The 18,883-nt window shown below is 35.9% G+C and overlaps 1 protein-coding gene across 1 annotated transcript in view; it reads right to left on the bottom strand.

Annotated features, from left to right (window-relative positions):
* The window catches only part of LOC131078171 (MADS-box transcription factor 23), a 174,679-nt gene extending 162,262 nt beyond the window's left edge, over positions 1-12,417 (bottom strand). Inside the window, exon 1 of the mRNA XM_059221572.1 lies at positions 12,158-12,417. Within this exon, the coding sequence (XP_059077555.1) occupies positions 12,158-12,322 (165 nt within the window). The 5' untranslated portion in view covers positions 12,323-12,417. The remainder of the gene's footprint in view (positions 1-12,157) is intronic.
* Between the last annotated feature and the right edge of the window lie 6,466 nt (positions 12,418-18,883).

Below are 18,883 nucleotides of genomic sequence, written 5' to 3'. Positions count from 1 at the left end.
ATTCATGATTTAAATGTTAGGAGACACTTATTTCTCTTATCCATTTTTGGCAATGAAAGCTTGAAACTTGTTGATTGATTCATGATATTCATTAGGATCTGGACCTATTGCATTCCTTGCAACAACAACAATTTTGATGATGAAATCAAAATATCTCGCTATCGCTCTTCTATGCTCTTCAGGAACAATTTGCATCTTATCAAGGAAATCTTGAAAATTCATGAACATATTGATTGAAGCCATTGAAAACCATTCTGATTCAAGTTCTTGATGAAGCTTTGACACCAACTTAGAAAATATCATGTTCTCAAGAAGCAACTCTTCATTCTGACCTACCATCTTACAAGACATTTTCTCAAAATTAGAGATAAGATCTTTCTCCACTTCAGTACTCATTTCAAAACAACTTCAATATCTTTAAGCAAGTCCTTGACAACTAATGACCTATTGATCAAAAGCTCTTCATAATCAATATACTTATTGTCTATTGTGTATCACAATGTGATTGCACAAGATTTCCAATTTGAATTGATCCATTTCATGCCAAATTTTCAAATCTCTTTCTATAGAATCCAGACTTTGATTAAAAGCTTCTAAAGTTTGATTGACTTTTATCTTTGTTGCCCTTACATTGCCCAACACTAGTAAGGCTTTCTTCTCCACTTGAACACTTTGATCTACCAGTTGATCTACCCAAGAATCTATAGCTTTGGCCTTTTCACCATCTTTTTCAACTTGTTTGATGGACTCCTCAGAATGGAGTAAGTTAAGGGATCAACCTTCTGTAAAGAATTAGTGATCCAAAATCACTGAGATGACTTGTATGTTTTCCTCCTTGAGCTTATCCTTCTTTGTGACTGTTTAGGTGTAGCTTAAAATCTTCCCACCATGCATATTGCCTGCACTATGTCCAGTCTTGAGGCAGTTGGATATAACAAACTACCAATCATGTATCTATACAGGTTCTCATCCACTTCCGATGACTCATCAACTTTGTTCAACTTGCATTTGGTCACCATGAGGGTACTAACTAGTTTGATGTCCTCCATCTGAAACTTCTCCAACATATCTCTGGCATTATTGATTTGAGAGATAAATATTTCTTTATCTTGTTGTGAAATTTGCAAACTTAGAAAATATGATAGCTCTCCAAGCATTGGCATTTCAAACTCTGACTACATCTGATCAATAAAATCTTTACACAAGGTATCCTTGTTGCCTCCAAATATTATATCGTCCACATACACAACAACAATAATCATGTGATGTCCATTTGCTTTGATGTGCAAATAACTATTTGCATTTCCCTTCCTGAAACCTTGCTCCCGAAGATACTTATCTAACCTTGAATACCATGCTCTTGGAGCCTGCTTCAAACCATACAATGCCTTTTTCAATCAAAACACAAAAGTTTTATCATCGGGCAACAGAAAACCTTTCGATTGTTTTATGTAGACTTCTTCTTCCAAATTACCATTCAAGAAGGTAGATTTAACATCCATTTGATATACCTTGTATCCTTTGTAGGCAAATAATGCTAAGAACATTCTAATAGCCTCAAGTCTTACAACCAGTGCAAATGTTTCTTGAAAATTGATTCCTTCTATTTGATAATAGCCTTTGCACACTAATCTTGCTTTATGCCTGACAGTCTTATCTTTTTCATTCATCTTATTATGGTAGACCCATTTAGTACCAGTGACATTCTTATCTATCGGTCTAGGACCTAACTCCCAAGTCTTGTTCTTTTCAATCTGGTGCAACTCTTCTTATATTGCACCCATCCATTTCTCACTTTTGTTGGCCTCATTAAATGTTTTGGGTTCCATTTCAGTCATGAGGCAAAACTTCACTTGTTCATTGCTTTGTGCAAGTCTTCTTCTAGTCTGCACACCATCATTTTTATTTCCTATAATCTTCTCTTCTGGGTGATTTTTCTGTACATATCTACTTGGGGTCTTGTTGGGTGCCTCTTCCTATTCACTTTCTGACTGCACTTCATCATCATCACATGAGTGATCATATCGGTTTACTTATGTTTATCTTCCGTTATGCCACTCTTCATCAACTCTTAGATGCACACTCTCAACAACTCTTCTCAGTCTTTATTTGTAGCATCTATAGGCCTTGTTGTGAGTTGAGTAGCCCAAGAAAATATCTTTGTCACTCCTAGAATCAAAACCACCTAAACCATCTTCATCTCTCTTGATGAAGCATTTACTTCCAAACACTTTGAAGTGTTTTACTGATGGCTTCCGGTCATACCACAATTTATAAGGAGTCATTCTGCTATTTACTCTCAGCTAAACCCAGTTCAATGTATATACAACAGTATGAACTGCTTCCTTCTAGTATATATCTGGTGTGTTTGCCTCATTTAACATTGTTCTTGCCATCTCCTTGACAGTCTGGTTTTTCCTTTCTACAACATCATTTTGTTGTTGTGTCCTTAGGGTTGAATATTGTCTTTTGATTCCATGTCTCTCACAGTAGTCTTCAAATGCATTTGATGTGAACTCACCACCCCGATCAGATCTCAGACACTTCATCTTGCACCCACTTTCCTTCTCAACCATTTTTTGAAAGATTTTGAACCTTTCATGCTTGTGATTTGTCATGTAGAAAGGTTACCCATGTCATTCTTCAAAAATCATCAATGAATAGCATGAAGTATCTTTCACTGGCTAAAGCTCTTGTTCTGATTGGTCCATACAGATCAGTATGCACCAGTTCTATGGGCCTTGAGGAACTGCACCAGTTCTATGGGCCTTAAGGTATTATTTCTTTTGGTCTTGAAGGTTACCTTAGTTTTATTACCTCTTAGACATTCATCACAAAAGGTGCTTGTCAGTTTGGTGATCTACGATATATTTCTCACATAGCCTTTCTTGCTTACTTTGACCAAATTGTCAATTTTTATGTGGCCTAATCTTATGTACCATAGCCATCTCTCATCCACTTGTCCCATCATGCATTGGGAATCAAAGCATTCCTTCAGATTGCACACATTTCTATCTGTCCTTTTTCCTTCTGCAATAATCTGTCTGGTACTCTCCTTCCTTATCTAACAACCGATAGAGTCAAAAGTGAATTTTGTATCCTTTATCACACATCTGACTCACACTTAGTAAATTATATTTTAGATTTTCCACATAGTATACATTATGTGATTTTAATTTGTCGTCTATGTTCAAAGTACCTTTTCCTTTTATCTTGATGGAAGAGTTGTCTCCAAACCTCACTGAACCTCCATTCCAATCTTCAAACTTGATGAACTTATTTTTTGTCTTCGGTCATGTGATTGAAACAGCCACTGTCAACTACCCATAGATTTCTTCTTTCTGCATGTAGGACAGTCTGGACAATCAGACTTGACTCAGCCTTATTCTTATGCTTTTCTACCCAAAACTGTTTGGCTTCCTTCTCCTTTCCTGCAACACCTTTCTACACCGGTTTCACTTCCAGTTTCTGACCCGGTACTCCCATCTTTTGCTTAGATATGTTGAGCTTGCAGTGTTTTGCAATGTGACCAAAAATTTTACAATGATAGAATTTTATATTTGCATTAAATGATGAATTTAAAAAATTAATGTAGGACATTGGCATACTTCTCCTACATTCATAACTCCTATGACCAAACCCATTACACTGATAACAAATAACATTCATTTCACAGAGTGTACCAAACAGATTTCTACTTTCAAAACTAGTAGGGGGCTTATGCATCAGACTACAATAAACAATTCTATGTCCAAACTTATTACACCAGTAACAGTAACCATGGAATTTGGGTACATACCTCTCTTGTCTCTTTGGACCAGCAAACCTTTGTCTCACCAGGTGTCTTCTCACGTTATTGACTTTAGTGAACCCTTCATTATCAACCTTGGCCTTGCGTTTAGGATCTACATTCTGGTACAATGAGTGACCCTTCCAGTTCAAGGTTTGAGCATTCTGGTTCACAAGCTTATTTCTTGTACCTTCAGCATAGGTCTTCTTCTTAATAGTTTTGTTGAATGTAAAGGTTTGTTTTCTTTACTTTCACTTGAAGAAGTAAACTCTATCTCCTTGCTTGGTGTGTCTTTGTTGTTCAAACTCTGTCCCTCTTCAAATCCTATACCTCTGGTATCTTTTGAGTGCTTCTGATTACTCAACATCTTGTCCAAGGCTTTAATGTTGCTTTTATATTTACTTTTCATCTTTAATACATTCTTGCTCTTTTCAAGCTCCTTTCTAATCCTTACAATTTCTTCTTCAAGATTCTGATGCTCCTTCTCCTTCTTTATCAAACCAGAGGATGTAACTTCACATATCCTTTTAGCTTCTTCCAATTGGAGTTTCAGATCAGAAATTATTTTCTTGGACTTGTCCACAAATTTCTCTAAATGATCTTGTTCTTCTACAGCAGCATACTTACACTTCTTGAGTTCCCTTCTTATTTCTCTCAACTCCTCAAGAGCACTTATGAGCTCACCTTCCAAGTCCACTTCAGCTTCAATGTCTTCATCTACATTAGGTCCATCAACTGGTTCATCATGTGCCATAAAGAGATTAGTTTCTCTTTCATCCTTAGAGCAGTCATCTTCTGAGGCACTTTCTTCGTCTATAGCATCATCTTCAAAAGTATATAGGTTGTTCTACTTCCGGTAGCTTCTTTCTTATCGGTAGGCTTTCTTCTTTTTATCCTTACCCGAAGGTCCACTGGTGCTTTGTTTCTCCTCTCCAACATTCTTACCATAGGGACATTTTGAAGCAAAGTGTCCTATTTTTCCACAGTTAAAACATTTGAAAGGCAATTTTCCTTTGTACTTACCAGATCCTCTTTTAGGCTTCCTTATAAAGTTTCCTACCACTATATCCGAGTCTTCACTAATTTCTCCATGAGCAATTTCTTCCTTGCCTTTTTTGATGAAATTGAAAGCAACCTCTTTTCTTGAAGTTTCTTCACCGGTTGTTCTCATCTCATAAGCAATTAGGGACTGAAATAACTCATCCATTGAAAAGGTTTTCAAATCCTTGGCTTCTTCTATTGTAGAGACCTTTGTATCATACTTAGATGTGAGTGATCTAAGTACCTTTTTGACAATAACTTCATCAGATATATCCTCTCCAAGTCCCCTAATAGTATTCACCATTTCATCAATTCTTTAAAGATATTCATCAATCTTGTCTTCATCTTTCATTTTCAAGCCTTCAAGTTGAGCTCTTAGTGTTTGCAATTTAGCTTCCTTGACCTTAACATCTCCTTCAAATAATCTCTTTAACTTATCCCAAGTTTCTTTGGCAGATGAGCAATGTATAACCTTAACAAACTCATTATAAAAAATTCCACTGAGAATAGCATGCTTGGCCTTGGCATTATTTTCGTACTCCTTCTTAGCATCTAGATCTATAGGGGGAGCATTAAGGACAATATACCCATTTTTCACAGACATCCAAACATCAAAACCTAGAGAAGATAGATAGGTTTCTATTCTTCTGTTCCAGAACGCATAGTTGGCACCATCAAATATGGGAGCTTTGGAGGAAGAGGATTCATTCCTTGCCATTGTATTCTTAAACCAGAATCTACCCAAGCCAGAGAAAGATTTGACAAACAGGGAACCTAAGGCTTTGATACCAATTGTAGAACACAAGATATCACTGAGAGGGGGGTGAATCAATGATTATAAATAATTTCAAATAGTGTGTGCAGTCAGTAGAATAATGAAAACACTAACAAGCAATCACACACACGATCTCATCACACAACACTGGATATACAAGGAAAACCCAATGTGGGAAAAACCTCGGTGAGAAATGCTGCTGGAGATCTACTACTCCAATCCAGCCTCACAATGAAATAGCAATTTTACAATGTTTAGGGGACCAACCCTGATCTATTTTGAGCACCAACTCAAGGAGCACCAACCCCTACACTGAGCACCCACTCAGTGAAATACAATGAGATATAAAATTAATATAATTATTAGCACCTTGTTACAAATGAGTTATGCAACCGTTGCAAACTATTCACTCTGCTGGTTGAACTATTTTCTGTCACACTACTTCTTCTCTATCGGATCTCAGTTCTCTTTGTTTGGATGCTCTTTAACTCAACTTCTGCCTAGCTAGATCTCCTCTCACACTCTCTCTGCTCTCCTTCACTCTCGGCAGGTACCTTATTGGTTCAATCTCTGTTGGTTTGATAGACTATTATGCTCTGTAACAGTTTACCGGTTACCTTAAACCTTGCCAGTTTAAACTCTTATTGTCAGTTCTTCTTCTAACACTTAGTCACTTCAATATATTTCTATCAACACGTAGACTGATCAACTCTCATTTGGCATGATCACACGTTCTCATCACTCATCCCATCTGCTTAAGTCTTTGATCTGCATATTTATACACATGCTTTCCTGTCAAAATAAAGTTCAAACTTTACGCACCTAGGGTTTTCTTCACATACTCAGTCCGTATCAAATCAAATCAGATCTTATTTCTTGGATTGACAACCTGCAACAAATCAAACATCACTGCTATTTTTTATCCTTCTAATACACGTTCACTATATTTAGCAAACTAGATCATGTTCATCAGCCTTGATTTTGTTGATTATTTTAATGATCTAGTTTTTTCCTTCTCCAGATCAACAAGACGATCAGATGTCCTTCTTCGATCATAACACCAAAAAAAAATCTTTGCCTTTCGATCTACTTTGAGCCGCAATCCTTTGCAATCGATCTGTGATTTCCGCAGTCTTCATTTAATATCGACGTAATCGGCAACTACCTTGTCGATGCACCATTCACCTACCACTGCATGTTCGCCACCTGGAGTCCACATGACATCTATGTCAACATCCAACTCACTTGATTATGTTGGTTCAAACCCGGTTATTGATCAAACATACTACCAGTATACACCAACTAGCTAACCTTCATATCGTGCACTTTTCTATCCTGTCGGTTACGACATGTTATCATTTACCGGTGATAGTCCTCAACCATTTTTCTAAAGTGGCAAACACTTCACATCCTTTCATCTTGTTATCTAGGTCCTTCATTTTATCTCTTTTCTTTCTTACCGGTTGACATACTTACTAGTTGACATTAGCATGCCAACAATCTTCAATACTCTATTTGCATACCGATAACATCAACTTGCATACCGGTTGACATCAATGACAGCACAATGCCAACATCACTTGTGTTCTTGTGATAGCATTCCGAGAATGATATTAGTGGCTGAGATATTTTTAATATCGAGGTCTCATCAACTAGTTGACTTGGAGCCTTTTTGTGTCTTTTGTTCTATGTCTTTTGTCTTTGTTTGTATTTGTTTTCCTTAAATTGTCGTTGTCTTGTTGTGTGTCCTTCAATAAGATTGTGTGAGTTAATATCCTAAGGTTGGGGGTTGATGTCTTATATCTCCTTGCGATCTCAATCCTAATCATTTAAGCATTCATCATCAAGCATCTTCAGAGATTCAAGGTTCATATTCATCATTTAAGCATAGTGGAGCAAATTTGTGTGAATCTTCATGCAAGCATGTGTGAGTGATTAGGGTTTTTGATGTCCATATGTTTGTCATGCCATTACATTCAACATTTATGATTACATTCAAAGAGCATTATCATCATCAACAATTGCAGATCTGAGGTATATCTCCTTAATATTTTGCATTATTGCATTCATGGTGAATTCCAAAACCAAGGTTCAACCTAAGGCAAACCCCTATCCCCAACATCTTTCCCTTTCTTTCTGTGTGCAGGAAACAGGTGTGGAGGTGTACTCAGGAAATCTGATAGAGTCAACAGTGATGAATAGGTCATCTTTCAACAACTGAAAATTGAGTAGACCAGGGCGGATTTGAGCTACTTGGTCCCCAAAAATTAGGTTGAACTTCTGAGGACAAGTTCTAAACATCTCCTTTTACCTAGATCTTAGTTGGTGGCTTTCTGGGACATCAGTAGCTTACTATTTTTGTTACATAACTTCAATAACCCCTCATTTTACCCTAATCAACTGAATCCAATCAAAATTTTATTCTCTTTCCTATTGGGATCGAGCCTAGATCTATTGGGCTCAACCCTCTTTCAATGGAGTTTGGAAAATAGGGCTATTTAGTGGGTTTACTTAGTAGAACCCCTATTCCTAATTTTCCATACATTACACTTATATTGGTAGAATTCTAACAATTTATGAATAAACCTAGTTTCTTTCATCAAAATCAGATAAGAAAAAGTTGTCATTATGACTTGGGTGAAGTATTAAAAAGAGGATTAAACCTCTTAATATGTTAGAAATGTTGGCCTTTTAGGCTTGATACTGTCAACTTTAATTCCGAAGCTTTCTCGACGCAAAAATCAACAGAAAAAATTCTATCAGAAAAATGGATATCTGTTACTTAGAGTTCTTTTTATTAATTTTGTGTTTTTCAAAAGGTGTATCTATTTTATTTTTCAAAAATAGATATCCTTCTTTAAAATTCTTATAAAACATACTTCAATAAAATGGGCATATTAAATTTTTAGTTTCTTATCAAAATTATGATTTTTATAGGCATTGCAAAGGTGATTCAAAGCTCTACACAATAGGGTTGATATTATTTCTATATTATGCACCAAAAATTAATTATTTCTTTAATAATAATAATCTCTAAATACTTAAAACATTAGATGAATAACCAATAATTAAAAATATAGGCCTTGTTCTAACGAGATTAATAAATTGATATGAATTATCATATCTCTCTTTGTCCCTTTTTTTACGTCTCTCTATCTCATTCTCTCTCTCTCTCTCCTAAAATCTAGACCTATTTCTCCATCTCTCGCTCCATCCCTCCCTCTCTTTGTCCTTATTTAGATATATCTCTAGACCCATCTTTCTATCTTTTTCTTCACCCCTCCTTTCTCTCTCAAGCTATATATTTTATATTTCTACCTTTATATCTCTCTTTGTCCCTCTTTAGACCTATTTGTATATTAGTGAGCCCAACCAATCCTATTCAACCTAGTCTTCTTCTAGGGTTTCATAGATATATACTTTTATGATATCTACATCTCAATTTTATATTTATAACTCTTTGAATAACCAATTCTTTATCAATTTTATATTGTTACATCTTTTTATATTCTCTTGATTATGAAATACCTTTTACTTATTGTCCCCATCCTTGGCAACCACATTAGGGTTTTATTTGTATAGTTGACATGCAATTTGTATTTTTGTTTTACAATACGAAAGCATCTCTCTCTCTCTCTCTCTCTCTCTCTCTCTCTCTCTCTCTCTCTCTCTCTCTCTCTATATATATATATATATATATATATATATATATATATATATATATATATATATATATATATATATATATATATATATATCACTCACTTATACATGTCCAATCCATGTTTCTATGTCCCTATCTATATTTATCCCTAAATATCTCTCCCTTTGTCTCCCTATCACTCATGTTTGTATACTTCTCATCTCTCTATTTCTCTCCCCCCCCCCTCTCTCTCTATATTTAAACAAATATCTTACCTTATCTATCTCTATCTCAGTATCTCTCTCTCACTCATACACATGCACTCCCTATTTCCCCAATATAAGTGGTAGGAACAAGCCATCTAATACCCCTCATCAAAAACTAAGATCCAAATATAACTTTAAAAAAACCCTAGATAAACAAAATAATCAAGCTCCATTACAAAGAAGGAGAGAAATAGAAAAGAAAATGTAGATAAATATATAGAGGGTGAGAACAACTTTGTTCTCCAAGGGATTTATCAAAATCTTGAATATGATCAAAATCTAAGAGATTTAAATGAACGAATTCATTCTCCAATTTGAAACGCCTCATTTTATCCTTCTTTCCAAATTGATTCTACAATATAGTCCACATCCATTTTCTCCTTAAACCCACATAAATAATTGACATACCAATTGTTATGCACATCATTAAAAAAGAGATGATTGATTACCCAAAGACTGAAACTCTACCTACCCCCAAATTATCAATTCACCGGTATATCAATTCAGCTATCATTTTCCAACAATCTTTATAAGTTCCTCCCAAAGTGTCACACAAAATTTATTTCGTCAATGCAATGGATTGCAGAAGCTTTGTTCTAACTCATTGAGACGCTACTCTATTGTAAACTAAACATGAAGTATTTCATTCATGAAGCTAGTGCCTATTTGCTATTTTATTTGTTGCAATTGTTGGATAATGACAACAATTGTTAATAATGGAAACAAAAGAGGATGATAGAAATTTCTAATTTAGTCTTAAATTTATAATAATAGTTTTTCCTTGTGGGAAAGTTACCTAATTTCATTAATGCAACTAAGGATGCCTTATGGGAATATTCCTAATTTCTTTAATAGAATTAAGGAGGTTATTTCTATGTTCGATGCCGATTCCAATTTACAGATATTCTATATACCTTTGTTGCCTTGGAGGCAAAGGCAGTGTTGTAATATGAATTATAGATTGCAAAAGCAATTGGTGTGGATTGTAAATTGCAAGAGCAATTGTTAGGATGTTGATATGAATTGCAAATTCAGATTGTAAAAGTGATAGCAACACCTGATAGTAGTAGCTAGCTATGGAGTTTGTAATTGTTTTCTTCCAGTAATAAGAACACCCAAGACATTTTGTCAAAATTTTACTAGATAAATCAACATTTATGTATTACTTTGTTATTCCATTTAATTCTCTTCATTATTTCTTTGCAACTAATTTATGTTGCAATATTTAATTTTCTGAATTTATGCTTCTGCTTCCACAAGAGCAATCAGTTCTCCTTTCTCAAAAAACAAAAAGCCAAGAACAAAAAAGTTATAACTCCTTTCTCAACTGCCCATTTACTCGGATTCCTTTCACCGTATCCGCGTGCTTTATACTGAAACCTGTCTTTATTTTTAAAATTTTATAGTACATAATATGGAGATGATCATTGAAGCAGCATTGCAGTTTCTCAACAAGTACATTCAATTCACATGCTGTCAATTCTTTAAAACACTCCAATTTCACAATATAATGTTCCAATTTCAATCATGCTCTATCCCAATGATGATTTAGACTTAGTGTGAAAAGAAAAATCATTTGAGAAATTTCTCAGGCAAAATGATATTATTCTCTTCTACTTCAATTTGTTGGGATTATGGGCATTTCATTTGTTTTCGGTTTCCATGTCCTATTTTAATCTGTTTGCCCCAATTCCTGCATTTAGCGTGTGGGTTTTCTTAGAGAAATATTTGCCTTAGCTAGTCAATAATGATATATATCTCTGTCGGTCCTGTTTTTTGTTAGCTGTTTCTAGTTTGCTGGCTTTTTTGCTTGTCAGTTGTTCTTTACTTGGTTGTTGTCTTTTAGATTTTGTTGCACTTTAATGTATATCTTATGATCTTTTGATTGTGATGGGTTTCAAGAACCATCAAAACTTGTTTTCCCTTATTGATAAATGGGGTATATCTAAATCGTCACATTGAGCATATATTTCTAAGATAAATGGACACAGATTCGAAAATTGACCCCTGCTACTAAATTGATCGTCTGAACACCTGATTTCTAGAATTCACAAGTCATGGAACAACTTGCGCTTTCTTAAGTCCTATTTTTTAAATAAGGTCATTCTCAGTGCATATGAGGTACCTACTTGCAGGTTGCGCTAATGGTGAATTAAACATTCCGTGTTGACACAATCATGGTGATCTACAGCTTTTCATTATGCGGTACATGTAAGTTGCTGGTATAGGAGGGCCATGTCATTTGGCGGTACAAAGCTCTAAAATGCAAATTGCATTTCGATTTGACGAACACCGCGCCATCCACGTTTTAGGAAAAATTTCTAAGCTATCGTTTGTCTGAAAGCCTAACACACTCACTTTCTCTGTTTCGTCATTACACACATTAGTCATTATTGAGTGGCCCTAAATTATGGCTATGAAAGAGGAAGGAAAGTTTGTTCCTTTATTGAAGCAAAACTCGTAGTGTTCATTGTTCATTGACATATAATGTATTTATTTAGTTGAATGAATTTTCTATTTCCACAAATCTATAACGGTGAATCGTTGAAAATAAATTGCAGTATGAAATTCGAACATTAAATGACCACAAAAAAAATCCGCTAATCGACGCACGTTGGGGAGGGGAGATGAGGGTTCCTTACCTGGGGCTGCCAAATTCTTATAGATTTCCCGACGGCGACTTCAGCATCACAGAGAAGGGCGAGGTCGCTAGCTTTCTTCAGCAGTCCTGCTTTGCGCTTCGAGAAAGTAATCCGACGCCTTACGGGGTTTTCAATCGTCTTCAGCTGCACATTCCCCCTTGTCATTCTCTTGTATTTCCAGATAGTGCAGTTGCAGAAAGAAATAAGGTATTGCAGATTGAAAGAGGATCCCTCCGCTTCTCGGTTCTTTATGCATACAGTTACCAGTATGCGTCTCGTCCTTACAATTGCGTGGCAATATTCACGTGTCTTATCTTTATATTATTATATTTATTGAGAGGAAAATGCTTCCACAAATTTTCTAACAAATAATGTACGAAACAGTGTATGTGCACTCCGAGCTCTGTAGAATGGAATCGAAGCTCCCTGGACTTAATCTCACCTCCCCAACTCTAGTGAACGCAGGTAGAATTTGGGCAATCACTAATGCTGCTATTTAAATTGGCGGGGTATGAACTTTTAAATTCAGTATACAGTCAACACGTTTTAGTTTACAACTAACATGATTTATGTGGCATGCACGGCAATCTATTTGCAGGAATGGGTTGCGTCATACAAAAGTTAGGAAACATAGCAGGCTGGAGCAGCACATTCTTACACTGATCAACAATTAACCTAACATTTTAGTCTGCAGCAGTACATTCTGTCTTTAGGATATTCTTATTTCCGTGGATGTTAAAAGTGTCTTTTTCTTTTTCATTTATGTACATATATAAGTATTTCATTGTCTAAGTTCTTATGATCGAAGATCTAACATAGATTTTACTATGTTATTTCTTAAAAAGAAATGTTGTCATAATTATATTTTCTTCTTGAAAAGAATTCAACCCCATGTAGACTGATGATGAAAAGGTCTATGTGAGAGCTCAAATCAATGGAAAGGGTAAAGTCATAATAGCTCAACTTAGGATCCGGTCTTGTTGTCTTAGATGTGAAACGAACAGGTAGATAACCCCCAAGGAAGAGTGGAAAGAAAGAATTTGTAAATTTTTTAGTAAACGAGTAGTTGAAACAAAATTATATGTCATCATAGTGTGCAGCTTGTCATGATATTCATAAGCAATTTGAAACTAACAATTTGGTCAAATTGTTTGAGGATGTAAAGCTTCACAAAACTACAAATTTCTTGGTCAAGATTCATAACAAAAGACTTGATTTAGAGAGAAATCTAAAATAGTGTGTGTTTTTCGAGCTGTGAATCTCTTAGGCCACTTGGTCTCGTGGACATCATTAAAATTCCTTCCTTCATTCACTCATTCAAAATTAATTTTGCTTTCTCCAAGCTAACTTAATTTGACAACTATCAATGGTTTAAAAAAAATCAAATTAATCTCTAGGATTTCATATGTAAGAGTAAACTCAAAGGAATACATCTTCTTTATATAAGGACAAAATTCACATTCTTTGTGTTTCTTTTTCTTACATTTGAGCACTCATTTTGATCTTCATCATCCCTAGTGATATTTTGAACACATTCCAACTATTTATATGCCTAAAACTCTTTAGTAGTGTTTTATGAAAGTCATATCAAATTATCCCTACTATAACCTGTTGATCTCTAAAATTGCGTCTAGAAACACAATCTTATGGGAAACTCAGCATTGGGGGACCTGCATTGTTCACTGGGTAACTTTTAGGATTTTAGAAGTTGGTTGTTCATTCATTGAGAGGGAAAAGGGAAAGGAGGAACATAAAAGCAAATCTAATCTAAGGTGATACGCTAGAGCTGACATTTTTGTCAAACTATCAGCACAAAGAACTTCAAATACTTGCAATTCTAAGGCCCATTCAACAATCTACATGCCTCAAATATTTCTCAAGATACAGTTAAAGATTTCTACAACATGAAACAAAGCACACACAAAATATCTACCAGAATGAAAGAGTGTACAACATGATTCAACAAGCAGAGCTCAAGTATGCATCACTACAGTTGAAACTAAATTTGAAAGTGCACAGAAAAATATCAAAGTACGCTAAACAAAATAGTCCAAAAGGCTTGAAGTACATTTCAATTACTTTAATTCAAAAAATAATAATAGCCTTTGTTGGCATTATGGATGAATTGATTATGTGTTGCATTGATGTTTTGTCATTGATGTCCACACTAGCTGTTATGGTTGGTTACCGACAAACAGGTTTTGGTTACCGGTAGAAGATCTAGTGTTACTGGCAGAAGAGACTATCTGTTGAACACTTCTGACATGTTTGGATCAATGGAGTATGTTTGATTTTATGTGTTACATGTTCCTAGAGCATGTTTTGGTAATCGGTATTGACTTGGTGATCAGAAGCTATCATACACTCTTGTAAACCCTTATCGGCATTGGTTTAAGGTTTAACCGACAGATCTTTCATTGAGGAATCTTGACAGTATGCATAAGTGGTGTTGGTGCCACTTCTAGATGGATTTTAGGATGTTGAAGATGTTTTTTGATCGTGCTTCAAACATCTTGAAGACATTGCTTTAGCGTGGTGGACCCAGAATAGGTCTGGTGCCTATCTAGGTTATGGACTGGTATCATGTTAACATGTACTCTACACGTTACCAGGATGTTTCGAGATGTTCTATGAATTGGTTATTGTTGTTTTGGTCTTAAGCCGACATGGCATATCATTGTAATATGGATTTATCTAATGATCTTATTTTAATTTTTTTTAGGTGGCCGTCCTAATTGGTTTAGGCCTTGGGGTTGGTATAAAATGATATAAGATCTCATTGTAGATCATGGAATGGGTATGTGGAATAAGTGTCGTGGCAATATCATATGTGAAGGAGACTTGGTCTATCATAGGTGATCGAATTGGGATTAAGGAAGAGGTCAAAGGCCTTCGGTATTGAGCTTAACCGGGACTGTAATCAGGCATGGTAGATGCTATCTTTGGCAGTTCATTACTCTAGATTGTTGTCCATTTATCTTGAGGTGGTTGTAACTGTATATGGTGAAAATGGATACAAAAATAATATTGAAAGACTAAATGAATTCAACCACAAAACCCTAGCCTAACAACAACAAAGATCCACCATAACATATGAAGATTACCTAAGACAATGCAAATCAAATGAAATCACAAAGATTATACCATCACATGTCCAATAGGGTTTGGATCTCCATTCTTCCTATCTCCATTGATCTTGCTTAATATATTTGCTCTCAGATTTTATGTGCACAAGAGCTCAACAAAGAACGGAAATGTGGTTGCAAGTAGGCTTGATTGCATATGCAAGTTCGAAAGCGTAGTCAGGGCTGAATGCATAGTGAGTTAGTCAGGATGCATAAATTGATTAGGGTTGATAATGAAGGAAGAATCTCCTTATATAGAAGACACTATAAGAAATGGAGGGATAAGATTGAGAGGTGTAAAAGAGGTCGGCTATGATTAGAGGGTAGGTAGAGGAAATAAGAAAATAATAAGAGGGTAGGTAGTGTATGAATTAAGAGATGAATGACATGTGTTGTGGGTAGAAAAGGTTAATGAATTAATTAAATAAATAACTTGATTCATTTAATTAATAGAAGAAGTGGGATAATTAAATAAATAAGATATTTATTTAATTTAGAAAAAAGGATAATTTAAATAAATAAATGTATTTATTTAAATGAGAAATAAGGCTAGAAGAGGATAAATGAATTAATTAACTAAATAAAGATTTATTTAATTAATAGAAGAATTAGGCTAAAGTGATTAAATAAATAAAGAAATTTATTTAATTAGATAAGACAATTTTAGGTGTCTACATTTTGCCCCTCTTTGAGACAATGCAACTTGTCGCATTGTTTCAAAGAAGATAATATGAACTGATACAAAATTGCCCCAAGATTGGAATGATATGCCCCCTCGAGAGATTGGGTGAAAATGTCTGGAAAGATCGCAGACAATCTCTCAATAAGAAAGAAATGCTAGAATGGACTGACTGGATAGGATGGAGTGACAAAGTCATAAGATAAAGAAGACTGACTCGGGAGACGAGAGCTAGGGCTAAGGCTAGGGTAGTCTATAAAATAGACCACGAGGGGAATACATCCTCATTGTCATCCACACATCCAAGAGATCAGAGTGCAGAGCGAAAATAGAGCAGCAACAGTCAGTAGCGATGGCATTGGTTCACAGATTCGATCGCGTTCGCCGATATCAGAAGCCAGCAGATGCAGGAGAGCCTGTAAGTACTTCAAAACCTCCTTGTACTTTGTTGCATTAATTGTTGTCATAAATGCATGCCAAGTAGTGCAATAAATGTGCTCTAGGTAGGTCTAAAAAAATGTCAAGCAGGGTAAAAATGTCAAGGCGCGTCTGGGTAGGCTAGGCGTGTTTGTGTCATGAATGCGTGTTTATGTCTTCAAGGTCAAATCGGCAGTTCTGTGATGAACATACACGGTCAATTGGATAAGTTGCTAAGAGGATACACTCAAGCAGGTCCTCTAGGGAAGACTAGAATAGATCGAGGCACTTTGTGATAAACAGGGAGTACCAATAGGAGCAACACTTTGTGATGAATAGGGAGTGCAAATATGAGCAACACTTTGTGATGAATAGGGAGTGCCAAACACGTAGTATTTTGTGATGAACAAGGAGTACCACTAGGATAAATAGCAACACTTTGTGATGAACAGTGAGTGTCACTAGGATAGATAGCAACACTTTGTGATGAACAGTGAGTGTCACTAGGATAGAAGCAACACTTTGTGATGAACAATGAGTGTCACTAGGATAGATAGCAACAATTTGTGATGAACAGTGAGTGTCACTAGGATAGACATGATTGATTTGCTTGATTGCAGGAGTACCTACCTATGTTGGAGTCACGGGAGAGATTCCCATTGACTCAGAGGTTACGACTAGAGCTGATATTTGAGGACAGAGCCGTGATTGAGGTTATGGGTCTGCGATTTATCTTGTATGTGCCTGAGTTTCAGGCGAACATGGGGCTGCTAACTGCACTGGCTGAGAGATGACACTCAAAGACTTGTAGTTTTCATTTGCCGATGGGTGAGATGACAGTCACCTTAGAGGATGTATACAGGATACTGAGGATACTGATCGATGGGGAGTTGATACCCTATGATCGAGACGGAGACAGGGATGCACTAAGACGAGTGTTCCAGGATCCAGGACTGGAGATGAGGGCTGGACACGTGGCTTGGGACACGATGACATAGATAGGATTATCGCTAGTGGCAGTGCTAGTAGGAGTGATCAGTGGGTTCCTCTGTATCAGTTTTGTACCATTTTTTATGATGATGTAGACACCTGCGGGTGATTGTAGCCATATGATTTTGACATCATTGTATCATGACACTTATGATTTTAATATATATATGAGATGATTCATCCTTGCGGCATCTATATGCATGTGTACCTATGTGATGAGATGTTCTTATGTGATGCTTATGATATGGATGCAAATATGTACATGATGGAATGCAATATTTTTGTTATTTTATATTTTTAATATGTTATGTCAATGCAAATGTGAATGTATGAAATGCAGATGAATATGATAATGCAAAGAACTATTTACATGATGAAAATGTAAGATGTGCTAACATGTGTGGTATGTAGGATGTGATGCAGTTGTGATATCTATATGTATGTATGAAATGCTTAATATGTGATAATGCAGGTGCAACTACATGAAATGCGGATATTTTTTGGTGTGTCATTATACTCAGTCATGTGATAGCAGGCTACACGGACTCAAGAAGGACGATGGAGGTCGATCAAGAAATGAGGATGGAAGATAGAAGATATGAAAGTGAAAAGAGCTTCTTGTGTGTTATCATCATTGAGCTTTATTATGGCAAGTAGGTTATGACAATCAAGGCATATGTTCGACCCAGAAAATCATTGTACCTGTTTGCATGGAGATAAGACAGTCACAAACAAGGAATGCCCCAGTTCATACTAGACTCACAACGTCCTCATATCCTTGGACAAATCATAGCATTACTTAAAGACAATCCACAAACAGCAAAAGAAAAATAGGTGACGATAACCCATCCTCGCCTTTCTAGTTAAAGACATCCTAGAGATAGAATCTCTAGTCAGAGACATCCTGGAAAAGCTAAAAGACATGTCACCAAAAAGATAAAATCAAAAGAAAACCAAGACTTGACACCAACATCCACTGTAGTCCTCAAGCTTAGTGTCTCTTGTCACTTGTATAAGTCTTATTTGATTGTGGTCACAATGTTTACTTTCACAGAAAGGATAGATAGCACTGAACCATATGTTGTCTGAGTCTGTTGAAAGATTTGATTTGTTGAAGCCCATTGTTGCTGCTATGTCTTATCTGAAACTGATTGAATCCATGAAACTGATACTTTATTGCGGAGAAGACAAAACTTTATTACGGATTGGTGATGCAGATGTTGCTTTATTGCGGATTGTGTGCAGATAGACTGAAGGAAATTGGAAGAAACTGTACTCCTCGAAACATGTGATGCTCTCAGTTCCACACCCATCACTAGACGTAGGATTTGCCTTAGCCACAGATAGGAGCTGATTTATTATGGATGGAAAGGGTGAAAAGGGGGTTATTATGAATGGCTAACCAATCTTGGGCAGATCAATAACAAGCCATGATAGGAATGTGTAAGTTTTATTGTAGATGAATAGGTTGTGAGTGTGTGCAAAGTGAAATGATGAAATGGAATCCTGAAGGAG

Source organism: Cryptomeria japonica, chromosome 5, assembly GCF_030272615.1.
Source record: "Cryptomeria japonica chromosome 5, Sugi_1.0, whole genome shotgun sequence".
In the NCBI taxonomy this organism is placed as follows: domain Eukaryota; kingdom Viridiplantae; phylum Streptophyta; class Pinopsida; order Cupressales; family Cupressaceae; genus Cryptomeria; species Cryptomeria japonica.
The sequence above is the reverse complement of the archived record's forward strand: the minus strand, read 5'-3'. Positions and strand labels throughout refer to the sequence as shown.